Below are 18,820 nucleotides of genomic sequence, written 5' to 3' on the forward strand. Positions count from 1 at the left end.
TGTTTCCCATAGTCTAGGAAACCTACCACCGGGGATTCAAACCAGCAACTTCTTGCTCCCTAGGCAAGTTACTTCCCCGCTGCACCATTAGGTGGCTCATGACTAATTCAAGTCTCATTAATTTAGTGGGACTCAGTCATGACTAACTTAATCTGGATCTTGCCAGCTGAGTTTAAATGGGAAGAATCCAGAAAAGAACCTGGTTCCAGCTGGGTATTTTTGCAAAGAAAGGCCTGATCAAAGGATGTCAACTTTGTTGACATTGCTTTGGTGAAATTCCAGTCTTTGCCTGTTTACAATTGCATGGGATATATCTGTACAACAGACTTCATTTCCACTCTCATAAGAACTGTACTTTTCTGGGAGTGTGTTAGTAATCTCTCAGTGATAATGAGAGCTGCGGATCCGGATTAGGATCATGATGCACAGCGAAGGGGTGTTTAAGCTTAGACCCTTGTGCCATGTCCTGATTAAAATTGCTTTCTCCATATCTACTCTCGGAGAGAAGCTTCCATTGGTGCCATTTTTATTGGCTGTTTTCATTTAAAATCATGGGAATTTGGGTTTGTTGAGGTTGCTAGAAGTCCTCTGTTAAGGTCAAAGCAGATGCAATGTTAAGTGTGTCTTTTTTGCTTTCATCTCTAGAATACTTTCATTCTGGTTGCAATATTATTTCAGCTGGAATTCAGTATATGGAATTCAGTATAATATGAAGCATGGGGGAGTGTAATTTTTGACTGTGCATGCATGGGAAGGTGTTTTTATTTCAAATATTTCACATGATTGGAGGTTTCCAGTATGAAGTAAGAGAACCTCTGTTTCCTCCAGGTTCTCTGTACATATATCACAGAGAATTTAGGGATTAAAGCAGCCTTTTATTTCATGCTTCTGTTATACCACAATCCAAGGAGATTATGAAAAAAGTTCAAAGCATTATTGCTTCACAAATCAGCAGATACTCTAAAACTATTCTGGGCTTCCCCCAAGTTCCACTAGGCATTCCTTTTTAAAGTGACAGTATTTTTAAAGTAACAGTTAATACCAATAAAGTCTTAACCAGACTTGATTGCATTTCAGTTCCTTTCACATCCCCTCCCCCCAGCCCCATACACAAATTATTCCCCTCATTTTACGTTGGTATATATCAACCAGGATAAAATACTGGAACTGGACAATAATATGGCACATAACTTTGTGGATAACACCAAGGAACAGCAGTCTTTGATACTGTTGAAGGAAGGCACTAGTAGGAGGACATCCCAAATTGGTCATAGGTCTGTACATGTGGGGCCCGTTTCTCTCTCAAAGGATGATCTGCCACATTTGGACGGCATCCAGCAGACTCAGTCTGGCAGCTCCCCACACTCAGGTTCAGGTTCCAGATGTAGGTGTTGCACAATTAGACTTTTTCCAGTCTTAGCATGGGCCCCACTTCCTCATTACTGCTTCTGTTCTCATTCTTTACTGGCAACCATGTTCAGGTTTTCAAATAAAAGGTCATCAGTGATCTGTCTGTCCTTTAAATGAGTTTGCATCGAGATCCAGATATTATCGCTCTTGTTAGGAAGAAGGGGAAGCTATTTCCACAGTAACTAGAAACCAGGGTAAGGGAGTCCAGCCTGGTTTCTAGTGATTGTCAGAACCACCAGGTGAGTCCAATGGTTCCCTTCCCCGACCCCTGGAGCTTCCCAGCGAGCCATGGCCAGGCGCGGGAGCACCCAACCGAAGCTGCTGCTCGTCTGGGCAACCAATCCAGCCGCCCTGCAATGAGCAACTTCTCATGTGCAGGGAGAGCGGGCTAAGTCCACTCTCCCTGCTGAACCCCTTAAGGCTCTACACCTTGATCATGTGTAGAGCCTCGTTGAGTAACATATTTTGTACACGGACAGGGTCATACTATAAGCCAGAGTCTGCTTCCTGTGAGGCAAACATAGTTTTTTGTCTCAAATCCATTAGACTGGGAAATCCTGGGGTGTCTCTTGGGGTTCTTGCAGTGCTTTTGACAAGGATAAATACAGCTCTGTTGCATATTTTTCCTGGTGGTAGGATCTCACAATGTGTCTCAGTTTTGCTAGGCCAAGATCTCTTTCCCCTTCCAGATAGCTACTGAGGCTAAGTGCAGGGGAAATAGCCTTAATTACAGCTTCTATGATTTCTACCTCACTGTACCCCTTTTGGACTCCACCCTTAGTCTGCTAGGCTAAGGTGATGAAACTCAGTCTGTCCTTTTGCCTATCTGCACAGTTTTCTTGAAACCTTTCCACTGTTTTGGTTCCACTCCTATAAGTGTTTTTCTCTCCTCCAAAAATTTCCTGTCTGTCTCCTCCACTTTTCCACCTGGAGCTGATCTTCTAATAGTTTTACTTTCTCATGCTATTGCTTCTTCTTCCCTTCTCTTTCATTACCATTCTGAACTCCTCAATCTGATCTTTCACTTTCAGTAATGTGGATATGCCCAATAATGCGGATAGGCTCTCATATTTTAATTCTCTTTGTTCAGCACTATTCAATTGTTACACTACAATACGTCTCTCCAGACCTTTTTTATTGCATAAATTAAAATTAAAATTGCATAAATTAAAATGAGGAAATTGCAACAAAGAACTGATGTTTCAATGTATATACATCAGCTTCAGTGTTCTATATCCCACTGTTTAAAATCCACACCTATATCCAAGATTTCCCCTCAAACTAATTCAACATCTGGGTAATACATAACAAATGGGGGAGGAGAGAGGAGGAGAAAGTTGATGACTCACAGCTATGTCTGATTATCACTGACACTGAGAGAGAAAAACCTGGAAGAGGGAGGGTATGACACAAAAACTTTATTTGCACCATTTAATGGCCTATGTATAAGATTTTGCTCATTTCTTCTTTGCAATTAACCTCTGGCCATAGTTTATCCAAATATAATGCTTCCCTTATCTTCCTTTTAAGTGTACAATGTTCAGATTCTAAAATGCTTACTTTGAGAGGCATTGTTATTCCATTATGTTTATTTTTCACATGTATTGACCATGTTTTTTCCGTGTTTATGTATTTAGAATCTGCTAGAGCTTCTTTGAATCTGGTAACCAGGTGTCTTCCTGTTTTCCCTATGTAATTTTCACCATATTCTCCACAAGTGATTTTATAGACGACCCCTTTCTGCTTGTAGATATGTCGAAATGTCTGTTCTTTGTTGCAATTCCCTCTTTCTGTGTTTAAATTTATGCAGTAAAAAAGGTCTGGAGAGAAATATGATAGTAGATACATCATGCGTATTGCATCACCATTATAGCAACTGTTACACTACACATTTGAGTAAAGCAAAATGGCTCTTGGTTGCAAGCTTAGAATGATTTACCCATAAATGCCCAAGGAGTCATACATTTTTTAAATTGCTCTTCCTGCTTCCCCCTCCATAAGCAGGCCTTATAAATCATTATCAGCCATAATGCCTCTTGTCTGTGCAGTTCTTAATAAGGCTCCTCTTACTGTATTATGGTCTTCAGAAATTCTGCCTTGTAGCATTCAGTCCTCCAGAACTGAAGTCTGGCTGGCTGGACAAAATGTTACACCAGCCTCCTGGCTGGCTCATCAGTGTTACACCACAACCAAGGAGATTATAGGTGGGGGGCGGGTAATCAAAGCTTTATTGCTTCACTGCTCAGCAGATACTTTTACAACCTGGTAGCTCTCTATCTAGGCCAGCTCTAAAACTATTCTGGGTCCCCCCCACTCCCTTTCCCAGAATTCCACTAGGCTTTCCTTTTAAAAGTGACAGTATTGTATTAACAATCAATACTAACAAAGCCTTAACCAGACTGGATTGCATTTCAGTTCCTTTCATACTTCTCTCATGTTCTTCAGCCCATGCAGACAATTTGGTAAAAGGGAAGGGGGCTGTTAACCTCATAGTACATAGGGTGCATAGGAAACTGACGTATACTGAGTCAGACCCTAGGTCCATCTAGCTTAGTATTGTCTACACCAGGGGTGTCAAACGCAAATCACATGGTGGACTGGTTTTGATTCCAATGCACCTCCAAGGGGCCACATCCACCTTACACTGTCTCGTGCAGTCTTCTTGCACTTGTGCCTCCTGTCTTCCTCCTCCTACACTCTCTTCCTCCCTCCCTCCCTCTCTCCTCTTTTTACACCAGAATATGCTCAGGGAAAGGTTGGTTTTTTGGGGTGGGGGGAAAGAAATTTTGAATAACGTACTTCCCCATGACTGGCTGACATCAAATTTTGCATGGGCAATCCTGCTGAAATTAGCTGAATGCACTACTTTTTACACCAGAATATGCTCAAAACAAGTTTCATTAAAAAAAAAAAATCTAAAGAACATACTTACCTGTGACCTCAAAGTCAGCTCACCAGCTCTCCCTCCCCACCTTCTTCTCATTGGACACTTCTTTCAAATCTTCTTACCCCAGCTGTTTCTTTCCTGGTTGGGCTCAGAGATCGGAAGTTATCCTTCCCCACCGCTCAGGCCTGCCTCAACCAGCGAGCCTCTGCTTCTGCCTTTGAATGGCAGTGCTGCAGCTTTGGAGTGTGGGGGCATGTGTGGGTGAAGAAGCACCACAACAGGGAGAAGTGTGGCAGGGGGTAAGGAGCACTGTGGTTTCTTGCTGCCCTCGCTGGCCTGCTGCCAGCCCCTGAAACTTCTCGGCAGTGGCGGCAGCAGAAATGACTCCGTGCTCATGGGCCGGAGAGTGCGGCCTTGTGGACCAGATTCAGCCCATGGTCTGGGACTTTGACAGCCCTGGTCTACACAGACTGGCAGTGGCCTCTCCCAGGTTTCAGGCAAGCGACTCTCCTAACTCTATCTGGAGGTGCCAAGGCATGAACATGAGTGAACCTTCTGCCTGCAAAGCACATGCTGCTACCATTGAGCTATGGTTACGTCCCCATCCCCAAACTGGAGATACCCAGCAACAGCAAGAGAGATTCTCACAATTTGCAGTGTTTTCCAACCTGGGCAGGATGTGAGAGAATGGCTCCTCTCCTCTTTTGAGTTCTTTGCATTTGCTAAAGGACTTGGGGGGTGGGGGTCAGTGACAACTGTCTGCCTGTCTGCCTTGCTGTGTACGATCTACAAAGCAGTCACTATAAGTGTATAAATTACAATTTGGATTTTAAAAAACTCACTAAATCATATTAATTTGATCCAAATAAAAAGTTAACAAATATAAATTGCAGCTATAGATATAGGAAACTATACACACACACACACACACACACACGTATAAAATAAAGCAGTTAAAATATAGATAGCAATATCAGGATCCTCACATTATCTGTCATTAAAAACTTTCAAATATAGTAGTTTTGACTTGATACTGAGATGAACAACCGTGAGCACCAAACACATGCCTCTAGTGAGGCTATTATACAACTTGGGTGCCAACACTGACTGACCCATCTGTCCTCTGAAGCTGGAGCATCTGGAGCATGGCTCAGATTATATCAGCTCATATAATGAATGACTGGTTGTCATGGCTAGCCAAAATTTGTGGGCATGATCCAACCTGAGTATATTCCAACCACAGCTTTGTTTATTAAAGCAGAATATATCAGTGTTGTGTGTGTTTAACCATCCCATTTATACTTAAAACTGCGCAGGTCTGGCTGGATTGTGCCCCTTGTAAAGTATTTTTGCACACTAAATGTGCTATCAATGGATTTATGTGTATAATTGCTAGCTTTGATTTCTTTGAGTTAGTCTAAAAATAGCCTCACCTTACCAACCGTGTATCTCAGGTTACACCATCCATCGTTAGATGGTGTGCAGCTGGAATTACGTTGACAGTAAATTTCAGAGACACATTATGTGGGTGGTACCCTTCAAATTTGACTATCCTCTGTATAGGTCAGTTTCCTCCCCGCCCCCCCAAGTCCTTGGGCATTCCTAAAATAACTCTTTGGATTTCCACCCATGGCTTAAGTTATAGGAAACAACTGCAGGACCATTCCTTCGACTTGCAGTCTTGTCTTGGGAAGCAGGCTTGAGATGCTTTATTTATTTATGCACAACATTAAAAATATATATGTTGAAGTTTTACTTTTACAGTTTGCCTGTGCCACAGTACAGGTTCTTCTGGAGCCCAAATTTTATTTATTTATTTATTTATTTATTTATTTATTTATTTATTTATTTATTTATTTATTTAATACATTTCTATACCGCCCCATACAGAAAAGTCCCTTGGCGGTTCACAAATAAACATGCTAGCTGCAGTTGTTCATTCACTGTGGCTAGAGGTCAAATGAGATGTGATGCTAAATACATCAAGAGGCAGTTCCTACCGCCTGGGGATGGTGAGCGGGGAGAGCGGGCTTAGCCCTCTCTCCCCATGGATTAGCAGACAGTCTGCTCTGGGTGGCCGCAGCAGCTGCCCACACGACTGCCAGGTCCGTCACAGAGCCGGCTAGGGCTGGGGATTTCGGGGGCCGTGCGGCCCTCGGAAGCTCCAGCATGCCCTGCGCAAGCACGCAGGGCATGCTGGAGAGACCCCCAAGCGGGGAGGCTGCTTTTCAGCCTCCCGGTCGGGGGTCTCCTCATGAGTAGCCACAGCATGGAGCCGCGCTGCAGCAACTCATGAGCAGAAAGGCTGGGTTTGCAGAGCGCTCACTTCGTAAACCTGGTTTAACTGTCGGGCCACTTTAGTGGGTGACCCGCTTAAGAACCACCGAGCTCGCGGCTGAGCTCGGTGGTTCTCACGATGGAAGGAAATCAGGCTAGCCTCCGCTAGCCCAGTTTCCTCCCATCGTGTGAATAGCTTCCATTTGCGCTTGTGGGTTTTTTCTTCCTTAACATAGCTGTTCTACAGGAGTGCTAAAAGTGGTGTGTGGGGAGGGAGCATTTAACCCTTTCTCCGGGCACCACTGTCCAAGCAAAAGTAGCCTCTCCAAGCTGCTATAAATCCCAAGCAGTGGGGAACTTCCATTGCTACCAATGGAAGTTTCTACCCTCCAAGATTTAGAGGAGTTTGGCAGGTGTGTTGTTGGAACAGCTGCATAAAAAGTAAGAGTTAAGTGCCCCCTCTCCATGTGCTGCAGTCCCAATCCAGATTCTCTCCCCCACCCCCACGCCTTTGTGGATGCTATTTTAATAAAGAAAGAAAAAAACTCAAAGCACCAATGATGAGTTTAGCATCATGTCTGGTTTGACCCCTAGTTTTCTGTGAAGACTGTTAGAAGAAAGAAGACAGCTGTTAGAAACCAATGGAAATTACAAGGAATTTCAGATTTAGGCTAGACATTAGGAAGGATTTCCTGACTGTAGGTGCTGTTTGGCCATGGAACAGGCTGCCACTTTCACAAGAGTAGGCTGTCCTTCTCTGGAGGTTTTCACAGCCATCTGTCAGGGATGCTGTATCTGTTTTCCGCACTTAGCAGGGAGTTGGACTAGAAGACCTCCAAGGGCCCATCCAGCTTTAAAATTCTATGATTCTATGAAAGACATGTTGGGAATTCTCTCGGGTAAGAGAAACCCTTTTTCATTATAGCAGAGTGCACAGAGGCACAACACAGCGGAATTTAGTTAGGCATGCATGTATGCTGAGAGTAAAGTAACTTGGAGCCAGTTGATAGTTTCAAATCAATATAAGTGGTATTTATTAGAGAACTCCATTCTAGATAGGAAAGTGAGGAGTTAAGATCTCTAATCTATCTATCTAGCTGGATGCAGATGGATTCTGCATCTCTGCACACATGGTGCAGGGGAGAGGAGCTTGCATGTTGCAAGGTAGAAGGAAGGGAAGAGAAGGGGAAGAGGAAGAGGAAGGAAGTGGCTGGAAGGAAGGAAGTGTCCCTGAGATTAGCAATCTACATTCCAAAGGGATAGTGTCAGAGCAGTAGGGAAGGGATGACCAATGTCTTGACCCTCTAGCCCTCTGACTCACTAGTCTGTCCTCCTATGTCATTGAGACAAGAGACAGCGCATAGTCCTTCACTTCCAACAAGACAAGCATTTGTCACCTGAGCTGGTGGCATTAAGTAGCTTGCATGGACACAATGGTTGCTGCCCACTTCACGAGGTCATCTGGTGGGAGGGGCTCTGCTCCAGGTGCTGACAATGAGCGAGGCTCGGCTGTCGTGCACACGGGTCAGGGCCTTCTCAGTTGCTGCCCCCAGACTCTGGAATGCTCTCCCGCAGGCCATCTGCTCCTCAGTCTCCATCACAGTTTTTAGAAAGCGTGTGAAACCTTGGCTTTTTACCCAGACTTTTATATGACTTTTCCTATTGCTGCTGCTTTGCATCTTTTATGGTTATATTGTGCTTTTTTTAAAAAAAAACCTTTTAATCAGATCTGTATTTTTATATTCTAGCGGATATTTTAATTGTGTAATTTGTGTAGGCTTGTTTTAACTTTTTTGTAGTCTTGTTTTAACTTTTGCGTGAACCACCTTGAGATTGTTTTAATGATTGTTTTAATGTGTTTTGTTTTAATGATTGTTTTAATTATTGTTTTAATGAAAGGTGGTATAGAATTTTAACAATAAAAAAATAAATTAGGGATGCCACTGAAATGGCATCCTAACTTTACCCAATGCAAAATTTAAAAGCATATTTTGTGGATTCTGACTCAAGTGAAACATTTGAAGCCTGTTGAGGGAAGCTCCAAAGAGTCAAGTCTAGAGACAGCTGGTGCAAGATTCACAATATTTCTCAGGTGTGAGGAACATCATGTTTCCTCCTTTCCCATAAGTCACTCACTTTTGCATGTGGAAGTGGGCCAAAGAATGTGTAGGCCCAGAGATGGTCTCAGGAACATGATGCTGTTTTATTGCTGCAGTTAAGCAAATCTTATTGCTGATGCTAGGCCAGTCAATATGCAGCCTCCTCTTCAAAACAGAAGTAAAACATACAAAGCTGGGCTCTCCTTAAAATCCAATATGTGGCAACCCTGCACATTGGTCACCACAGCCTTGACTTACGGCTCATTCACAGGAGAGCATGTAATTGCTTGTAGCAAATGGTTTAGCTCTGATGATATTCCTCCCCTTTCCCTCCCAACACACACCTCATTTTGGAGCACAGCCTGCTTTGTTTCCCCGCTTCCCCCAATGGAATTAATTACCTCTTGTGCTATCCCCTTGGTGGCAATAAAAAACAATGGCTTCTGGTTGCCAAATAGCTTTATTGCGGTTCTGTTATACCATGTGGTTGTCTATATGAGTCCTCCATTATAGGAAATGCTCCCCACAGAACAACAACTATTATTGCTACCACCACTAATAAATGCCAGGATGCTTGGTTATATAAACCTTCCTGACAGGATTTAATAACACCAACTGTTTACCTACAGGATTATAACTGCTGTCCAATGCAGAATTGGGTCTATGTGGCCCAAGAGGTCTGCTATGTGGCCTTATTCTTCTTGCCTTCAATCATCTAACTCCCCCAAGAGCAATTATTGAGTAATATTCGGAATTGTGATAGACTCCTTTGAATTGATTGAATGCATTTGTGAGTCGGCACTTCAAATGGCAACACATTCTGTGGAGAGTGGGTGGAATTCCTGGAATGGAGAAAGCCTCATTATGCAGCATTGCTCTAATAGCAGTGTTTGTGTGGGCGGCCATCTCTGTAGGCGGAGGGGAAGCCAGCCGAGCTGTAGGAATCCCACAGCACACAGCCAAACCTGCTTAGCTTCTCAGGAAAACAGGAGGCAATACTACCAGCTAAACCTAGAAACAGCACAAGTTGTGGTATAAAACACATGGCACACAGAGCACAGGGGAAACCGAAGACAGTATTACAGTGTGCCATCAATGTAGCATCTGGCTGTGTTAATGACATAGTGAGAAGATCTGGCTTCAAAATGGGAAGAGAGCTGGTCTTTTGTTAGCAAGCATGAATTGCCCCCTTTGCTCAGCATGGTCTGCCCTGTTTGCATTTGAATGGGAGAATGTGTATTTATTTATATAATTTTATAAAGCGTACTCGTGGATAATCCTGTGTGCGGCAGCTCTCGTGAGAGTTTGCAAGCAGAAGCACCTGATTGGGCACTGGGGATTCCAAATGCAGATAGGGAGGAGGAGCCTGTGAGAGCAGAAGCACCATGGTAATTGGACAGTGGGGATTCCATATGCAGATAGGGAGGAGGAGCCTGTGATGGTTAAAGTCAGTGGGAATGCAATTGTTACTGGTCGGAAGATGTTCTTGATTGTAGAGGAGAGGAATCTATCTATATATAAAAGGATAGTGGGCAGGGGTCTCCAAAGAGAGGAGTTGTGAGGGAGGAAGGAGCCCCTTCAGGAAAAGGAGGCTGCCATTTTGTGAATTAGATGAAGAAACAAGATGAACAAGATCTATTAACTCAGGAAGGCAGAGAGAGAAAGAAAAAAGAAGGGAGGGGAAGAAAGACAGAAGGGAAGAGCGAGTGTAGGAGAGAGAAAGAGAGAAAAAGAAGGGAGGGGAAGAGAGAAAGAAGGAAGGGCGAAGGGTAGGCCTGAGCCTGTCAGCGGCCTGAGGAGAACGAGCAGCCATGGCCGTGGTGACAGCGAGAACGGGCCCAGTCAACTGCTGCTGCTGCTGTGGGGAGGGGCAGGAGCGGGGTAAGGATGGGGAGGTCTCTGGGTATAGGGGGATGCAGCTTGGCCAATAGGTGCCAGCAATGCTGCAGCTGTGACCAAAAGGGGTGAGGGGGATGGAAACAACGGGATGGAGGAGGAGGAGGAGGGGCGTGGCTCAGGTGAGGGTGGAGAGATCTCTGAGGTGAGCGGGGCTGTGGCAGGTGTGAGGGCAGCAATCAAGTACTAGCGTGCAGATGCTCTGCATGGGTTAAGCTAGTTGTAAAATATTCCTCTTAGGGGATGGGGTCACTCTGAGAAAGGCACCTGCATGCTTGCATGCAAAAGGTTCCAAGTTCCCTCCCTGGCATCTCCAAAATAGAGCTGAGAGAGATTCCTGCCTGAAACCTTGGAGAAGCTGCTGCCAGTCCGGGTAGACAATACTGAGCTAGACAGACCAATGATCTGACTTGATATAAGGCAGCTTCCTATGTCCCTATGCCCCTAGCAATATCGTCTCTGGGGCAAAGTGCCAGAGACACCAACTCTTTCTCATCTGGGACTGAGCTTTGGCTCCCTCCCACCCAGACCATCTCACTCTGCAGCACCTCCAACAAAGAGAGGCCATTTTTTACTGAGTGAACCACTGGTCCCTCTAGTGCAATATTGACAACACCAATTGTCAGCAGCTCTCCAGAGATTTAGATAGCAGTATTGCCTAGCCCTGCCTGGAGATGTCTGGAGCAGAACCTGGGGCCTTCTGCGCACCAAGTACATGCTCTAATGTGGAGCTACCTGGCTCTATCCCCAACCATTGGACAGGTGATTGCCTGCAGAACACACTGTCCTTTTGATGGAAGTTCGGCCTGGTTATGGATGGTATAGTATGGATGTTTCAGCGTTTGTTTTTTTAAAATAGATGTTATGTCTACAAAATGTCATTTCAATCCCATTTGGTCTTTTTTATCCCTCAAACCATTTAACTGCCTAGACTGTGAGCCCCTTGGGGACAGAATTGCTAGCACAGAAAAACTGCTGCAATTTGCTCTGATCCCATGGAACAGAGCTGGATGTAAATCCAATAACTAAATATATATTTTATAAACAAAACAAGAAGAGCAAAAACAATGATTGATTATTGGAATCTTCTTCAGGAAGTTGATGCTTTTCTGGGAGCTGTGAATCTCAAGCTTCCAAACAGCACAAGCCAGACCACAAATTGTGGTACCACTTCATGTTGCCAGAGGCGCTCTTACCCCTGGCCTTTGGGGCTGAAGACCAGGGCCTCCACACCCCCTGAGGGCCTCCAAATTGTCTTTAGTTTGTCCTGGGTGGTGTGGTTTGTGCTCTCAAGAACCTATGTGTTAAAAAATGATGCTTAACTTGCAGCGGAGGTGGGGGGCGGGCTACAAAGGCTTTTAGGTCCAGGCTCCATGATTACCCAGGTGCACTTCTGCATCTTGCTATGGCTGCCATTTATCTGTCATGGCTTCCACCAAGTCCTGAGAACTGTAGTTCTTTGACAGCACTAACTATGACTTCCTGGGTTCCATTGGGAAGAAGCTACCAGAATTAAATCATTGTACCTAATAGTGGAGCGGGAAATGACTTGACTAGCAAACCAGAAGTTGCCGGTTCAAATACCCACTGGTATGTTTCCCAGACTATGGAAAACTCCTATATTGGGCAGCAGCGGTATAGGAAAGATGCTGAAAGGCATCATCTCATACTGCACAGGAGATGGCAATGGTAAACCCCTCCTATATTCTACCAAAGACAACCACAGAGCTCTGTGTTTGCCAGGAGTCGACATCAACTCGACGGCACACTTTACTTTTACCTCTTTAATTAGGTATTTCTTGTTTCATGCTCATGCTACCATTGCTGCTAGGAGTGATATGTGGGAGTGTCTTAAAGCAGAGACATCCACACTTTCCTCTTGAGTCTCCATTTTAGAAGTTGAGGCCCTGTGTAGGCCTCATAGTGAGGTAATATTTTTACAGCCAATTTCCTTGTTATTATTTTTGCTTCTTGGCCTTGTCTAACTGTTGACAGGTAGGTTATGGAAAAGGCCTAAGACAAGAAGTGCGCATAAGGAAGTTTGTTTATTTGAACTGTGAACAAAAACAAACTGTACTCTTGAAGTAAGCCCAAAGCTCACCCTCTCTCTGTTTTCCAGAAATCCAGACAAAGGGATCCAGTTCCTGATATCTCGGGGCTTCATCCCAGACACACCGATTGGAGTGGCACACTTCCTGCTGCAGCGCAAGGGTCTCAGCCGACAGATGATCGGGGAGTTCCTGGGGAACAGTAAGAAACAGTTCAATCGGGATGTCCTAGAGTAAGTTCCATTCCCCACTCATCCGCATATCATCCCCGACTTCCTCTGTCAACAGTAGCTCTGTTCATGCATTATATTTAGCACTTGTCACAATCTGTGTACAACTATTCACAATCTGTTACAACTGTTCACACATTATGTTGAACACAGGAACAGCAGTATACTTTCTATCTTTACCATGCATTTGAAGGATCTGTACTCAGGTTACCTTTTAAAATTAACGCTGGTAGAGTCCTTAACATAAAAACACATCCCTTTGTATAGAAATCTGAATGTAATTATGATACAATGAGGTCATTCACACGTGGCAGTGGCAGGAAGGGCAAGCGGTGGAGCGGGAGGCAAGGTTGGACCTACCTTCCTCCCAGACGATCCATGCATCAACTGAGCCACACAGCTCACGTGACCACATGATGGGGGCCACCATGAGCTGCTTGATGTTCTGGAGGCTGGGAAAATGAGTCCCGGCCTCCAGCTATCCCACAAAGCACCATGCAATGATCATGGTGCATTGGGGGAATCCTCCATTTATCAGGTGCTCTAGGCACCCAACTTGTGTGCGTTCAGGCTGCGTGCAGCCCAAGCGCATACTTGACCCCGGCCCTAGGGTTGAGGGCGCGCTCGCACCCTCTAACCCTGATTAAGGGCCGGGCTTCAAAGTCTGCCTAGTGGGGGTGGAAGCACTGGGATTGGAGCGGTCCAGCGATCCACACGAGCAGCCCAACCCAGGCTGGGCTGGGTTAGGCTGGGTTAGGCTGCTTGGGTGCATAGCCTCAATGTCTGAATAGGGCAAGTAGTTGTGAACATTTGCTAGGCCTTTTTCTGAAGCTATTTTCTACCTTTACAGGAAGCTTTTTACATGGGGCTTTTGAAGCCCTTTAATTTGCATCTCTTCCAGAATGGAGGGGGTGCATTCACATATTGTTTAGGACCTGAAGTCCCTGTGAGTTATCAGGGAGCAGTTCACACACAATTCGGGTTTTTCACTGTGCTTTAGAGTGTAGCCCAATTTATATCCAGGTTTTTAAAAACCCACTATTTGCGACAGTTTTTTTTGACAACTTCAAGTTTGAAGAAAAGCCTCCCTAGTAAACTCACGGTAAAACCTGCTGTGCGTAAAAGTCCCAGCTGCTCTTTTCTCAGCATTCTTTCTGGGAGAGATAAATATGCTGCTTCTTCTGCTTCTTGTTTGCAACTGGGGACACTGGAAATAAACTCCACTGAAATCAGCAGGAGAACTGCATATCAAGAAAGAGGAACAAGCTGACTGCACAGTTTGTGTGCTGGTTTATTATTCATAAATTAAGAGACAAACTCAAGGAAGGGAGCCTTGTGGGGAAATGGCCAGAACTTGGGAGTCAAAGGTTGAGGAGAAAGAAGCATTCCATCTTCTTGCTATGAGATCTAGATTCAGTGCTTGGTTTTCCAGCCTGATTCAGACTGGAAAATCAAACCAAACTACCCCTGAACCTGGAATGATTATCAAGACAGGCCTTAATAAGCAGGCATCCTAATTTCAAGGATCACTTCTCCTGGCTGCACACCAGGCTTAATTTGTTGCAACAGGTGAACTGAATATTGATTTTTTTGTTCTTGCTTCAAATTTACTGCATGCATATTGATCTGCTATAAGCCTGGCACATGTTTCTTCCTATGTTCTCGTGCCAAGCACCACAATTAAATGTAACTAGGGCAGAAGGAATGGGGGCAACCTGGGAGGAGGGAGGAGACAACGTGAGGAGCAGGAGGAATGTCATTCTGCCACTGGCCAGAGGATCAGTGGGAGGCTGCACACCATAGCAAAGAGATGTCAGACCTGGGCCAGAGAATGGGCCAGAGAATGAGCAGCTGTAGAAAGCTTGTCACACCCTGTCTTCCCAGCAAGAACTCTGCTTCATCTATCCGTTGCCCTGGAACTGCAGATGTGAGATGAAGATCTCTCTGGCTTCTGTATCTCAGCAAGCGCTGGGACTGCACACTCACTGGGAACCGTTGTTTCCCCCCCTACTTACTTTCTAGTGGTTGTGTGAATCCGTCCTTAGAATGAAAGAAAGGGTGTTTAGTGTGTGTCTCATTAGATGCTGAGAGCCAGCAGCCCAATCAACTGCCTGGTCTGCATGTTATCCTGTGTGGCTTGCAATCTTTGGTTTTTGCTCTTTCATAATATCCAGTGCAAAAACTCATCCTAACTAACTCGTTGGCTGCGCAGTTGTCCCCCTGCATGTAATGCGGTGATAGTGGCATTTGCAAATAGCACCTGAACAGACTTCAAAATCCACTGTGGATCCCCCCTCCAACTTGTAATTAACTGTAAAGATATATTTTTTTTTCTGTGCTAATCTAGTTTGAGTGTCACATGAGCATCACCCAAAAGTGTTATATGTTTGTCCAAACTCTGTTCCTTAAGCATCACTCCTAGTGTAATCCTGTTAAATTAATCAAACCAAATGAATGAATAATAGAAGACCTTTTAAAGTAGCTGTGAAACTCTCCACTCTATGAAGGCTGCCGTTCCTCCATCATAAATCCCTGGCTTGGCTCTGAAGTTATAGCATTGCAAGCAGGTTTCAGATGGCTTTTGGCATGAATGGGCAGCTCACGCTGAGAAATCTGCATCAGAGACCTAAGATTAGATTGGACATCCCATGAAGAAGAGGCCCTAATGAAGCACAAATTCTCCTAAAAATGGAATGTGTCCATTAAACTTTAGCCTTGACAATAATTGCTAGGATCCAGTGCAGATATAACACTATCACTTAACCATGGTTAAGAGACTCAGAGTGAGCTGCTGTCCTGCACCCCTGCTTGGTGCAAATTCCTCCCTCTCTGCCTTGGTTTGCTTTAATTATACTGGCACAGTCATGCCAGTATAGTTAAGATGAAGTGTTTTCAATATTCCACCATTATAAGCCTGAACATCATGATTTAGAATTACATCTGTACTGATGCTGACCATAGGAGGAGCAGGAGCAGGAGAGGAGAGCTGGTCTTGTGGTAGCAAGCATGACCTGTCCCCATAGCTGAGCAGGGTCTGCCCTGGTTGCATCTGAATGGAAGACTTGATGTGTGAGCACTGCAAGATATTCCCCTCAGGGGATGGAGCCACTCTGGGAAGAGCAGAAGGTTCCAAGTTCCCTCCCTGGCTTCTCCAACATAGGGCTGAGAGAGATTCCTGCCTGCAACCTTGGAGAAGCCGCTGCCAGTCTGTGAAGACAATACTGAGCTATATAGACCAATGGTCTGACTCATTATGGCAGTTTCCTATGTTCCTATAGCTAAGGCTAACCAGATTCTTTCTTAACCAGTGTTTACAAACCGGTGTTAATCCCAATGGCAGGTTATAATGAGAACCCTGGGTAGCCTTAACTATGGTTAGCACTGTGTAGATATAGTTAGGGAAGTGCGAACTAGCTTGAAGTTGAGCCGGTTCACTATCGAACCAGGCCAGCTCGACTTGAGGTCAAGTTGAGCCCCCTGGGCCAGCTTGGGGCCAGTTGGGGGTTCTAAAAGTAAAAACAAACACCTTTCCCCCCAAACTTACAGCCGAGTCTGGTGAGCCTCCAGGGAGTGCTGCCGCGGCTCTGGTGTGTGTGTGTGTGTGTGTGTGTGTGTGTGTGTGTGTGTGTGTGTGTCGGGAGGTCTCCCCACACAGGGGTGTAAGTTCCATTGGGCAAGGGGAGACAAATGTCTCTAGGCCCAGAGGGCCTGGAGGGGTCCCCAAGGCCCCTTAGCCAGTCCCCTTTGCCTTGCCTGCTGGCCCCCTCTCCTGATAGCCCTCATGCTCTGGCCAGGGGAGTGAAGCAGCCTGCAAGCTGCTGCAGCCTCTTCAGTCTCCACCTCTCCACCGTGCAGGCCTCCCTGAAGCCTGAACTCGAGTGCCGGCAGGCAGCAAAAGGAAGGAAGGAGTGAGAGAGGCAGGGTGGCCAGCGCTGGCTGCCCTTGCCCACCACGGCTCTGCCCAGCTTTTGACTCCTCAGGCTTAGTAATGGAGGCAGGATGTGATTTCCTTTTTGTGGGTATTCCCCACCCCCCTTGGATATTTAGGGATTGCTTGCCATAGAGTTTTAATATAAGGTGGTGGTGGTGGTGAAGTAGGGCAGATTGAAATGACTGAATGGTTTAATTTTTTTTATTTATTTTTAAAAAACTATTTTTTAAAAAGTAGTTCCACCTCGATAGGGATGAATCTGCCCTTTGCCTTCATGGAAGCAAACTGTACTGAATTTGTTAGGATTTATGAGAAAACATACACAGGACTGCATTGCATGGTTGAAAGTCTCTTTTGTTAATAAGCAGTGGGGGGCCCATTTTAAAATCTCGTCTCCAGGCCCACTCCAACCTTACTATGCCACTGCCCCCACGGCCTCGCCCCAGTCTTTTATGGGTTGGTTCAGTCCATTTTCAGGCCGTTTTGGCCCTTTCTGAGGTGTTGGTGGCCATTTTGGAGGCGACCACACATGCGCCCTGAACATTTGTATGGCTGGCGCATGTCCCAGGCCAGACAAAAGGCCAGGGCACATGTGTGGTGCCCTCCAAAATGGCCACTGCCATCTCAGAAAGGGCCGAACTAGCCCATAGAAGACTAGGGGGGAGGCTGGAGGGGGGGGAGGAATCTCCAGATACCTGCAGCCACAGCAGCCCCCCCCCAAGGTAAGTTTGAATTGGTTTTTTAAAAAAACTTTTAGAACCCCAAACCAGCGCTAATTCGAACCGAGACAGGTTCTAGTTCTGAGGCACAAAACCGAACATGCCCATTCTGGCTTGAGTCCGGCTTGAACTCAAACTGAACCAGGCAAACTGGTTTTGTGATCACCCCTAGATACAGTACATAAACCAGCTGGGGTGGTTAGTACCCTCTAAGGGGATGAATGCACATTGTGATTTTTGACAAGGTCTACACCCCTAGAGGTGGAAAACAGGTGATAGCATTGCAGAAATTTCAGCTTTCAGTGTGTTAGCATGCTTTTATTGTCCTGACCATCAAACCTTCAGCAATGGTGTTTTAAAAGCTTTTAAAAGTTCTCAAAACAAAAACTACTATAAAGTTTTATTGATGTTGTTGGAGGAACAGAGATGACAATTGGCAGAAATGTTCTTACTCCATGGAGAGAGTGCAATAATTTGTTCATTGTTACCCTAACCCTGACCTTTTGCTCTTTGCAAAAATGACTGCAATTTTATCCTAATTGTTTGGGGAGCAGGAATAAAGAAGGGGTGACAGCACACATAAAGCTGTAAGTGCAACAAAGATGTCACCTATTTTCTGTCTCTAGAGGGGGAGATGTTGCCAAAAAATCACTATAAGCATTCATCTCCTGAGATGGTCCAGATGGTCAAAATTTGTGGGCCTGGTTCATGGACTAATATAAATCTTAAATACAGCTGACAAGGAAAAGGAGGTGACAAGGAAAAGCTGACAAGGAAAAGGAGGGAGGAATGACATAGAAAGGGAAGGAGGAGGGAGAGTGCAACCTCTCAGCCTGCTCTTAACCATGGTTAAGAGATTACCCAGCATTATGTCTGCACCACTGCCTTTGTCCCTTGATTCATTTGCCTTCCGTCACCCTCCTATGCATCCTCGATTGCCATCATTTTGTTCTTATCCATCCGTTCTGCCCTGACTCCCTTCACCTTTTGTTCCTTATGTTCCATCTCAAGAATGTCATACTCTCCCTGTTCATTCATAAGCTTTGCTACCTAAGTAGTGGATGGCTTATGCCATGAATGGAGTTGGCAGTGTCACGGCGGGTGGGTTGTTTGTTCTGCGGGTCGAAGGATTCTGGGAAGGTCAGGCACAGCTGTCATCTTCAATTTGTTCTGAAAGCAAGGTTTATTTCTCTGAATGTAAAAGACATTCTGGTGAATGGGAGCAGGTTGTTTGTTAGAATGGGAACACTGAATATGTTCTGATGCATTTTCCTGGAGGGCAAGCTGGTTTCCTTGCTGTCCAGAAATGGTAACTTCCTCGTC

General features: G+C 45.2%; 1 protein-coding gene across 8 annotated transcripts in view; it reads left to right on the top strand.

Annotated features, from left to right (window-relative positions):
• The window catches only part of IQSEC3 (IQ motif and Sec7 domain ArfGEF 3), a 246,079-nt gene that overhangs the window by 185,418 nt on the left and 41,841 nt on the right, over nucleotides 1-18,820 (top strand). For all 8 annotated transcript variants that reach the window (XM_053255097.1, XM_053255098.1, XM_053255101.1 and 5 more), the window contains one exon: nucleotides 12,689-12,850. In XM_053255097.1, coding sequence (XP_053111072.1) covers nucleotides 12,689-12,850 — 162 coding nt within the window. The remainder of the gene's footprint in view (nucleotides 1-12,688; nucleotides 12,851-18,820) is intronic.

The sequence above is a fragment of the Hemicordylus capensis genome, chromosome 5 (genome assembly GCF_027244095.1).
Source record: "Hemicordylus capensis ecotype Gifberg chromosome 5, rHemCap1.1.pri, whole genome shotgun sequence".
NCBI lineage: Eukaryota > Metazoa > Chordata > Lepidosauria > Squamata > Cordylidae > Hemicordylus > Hemicordylus capensis.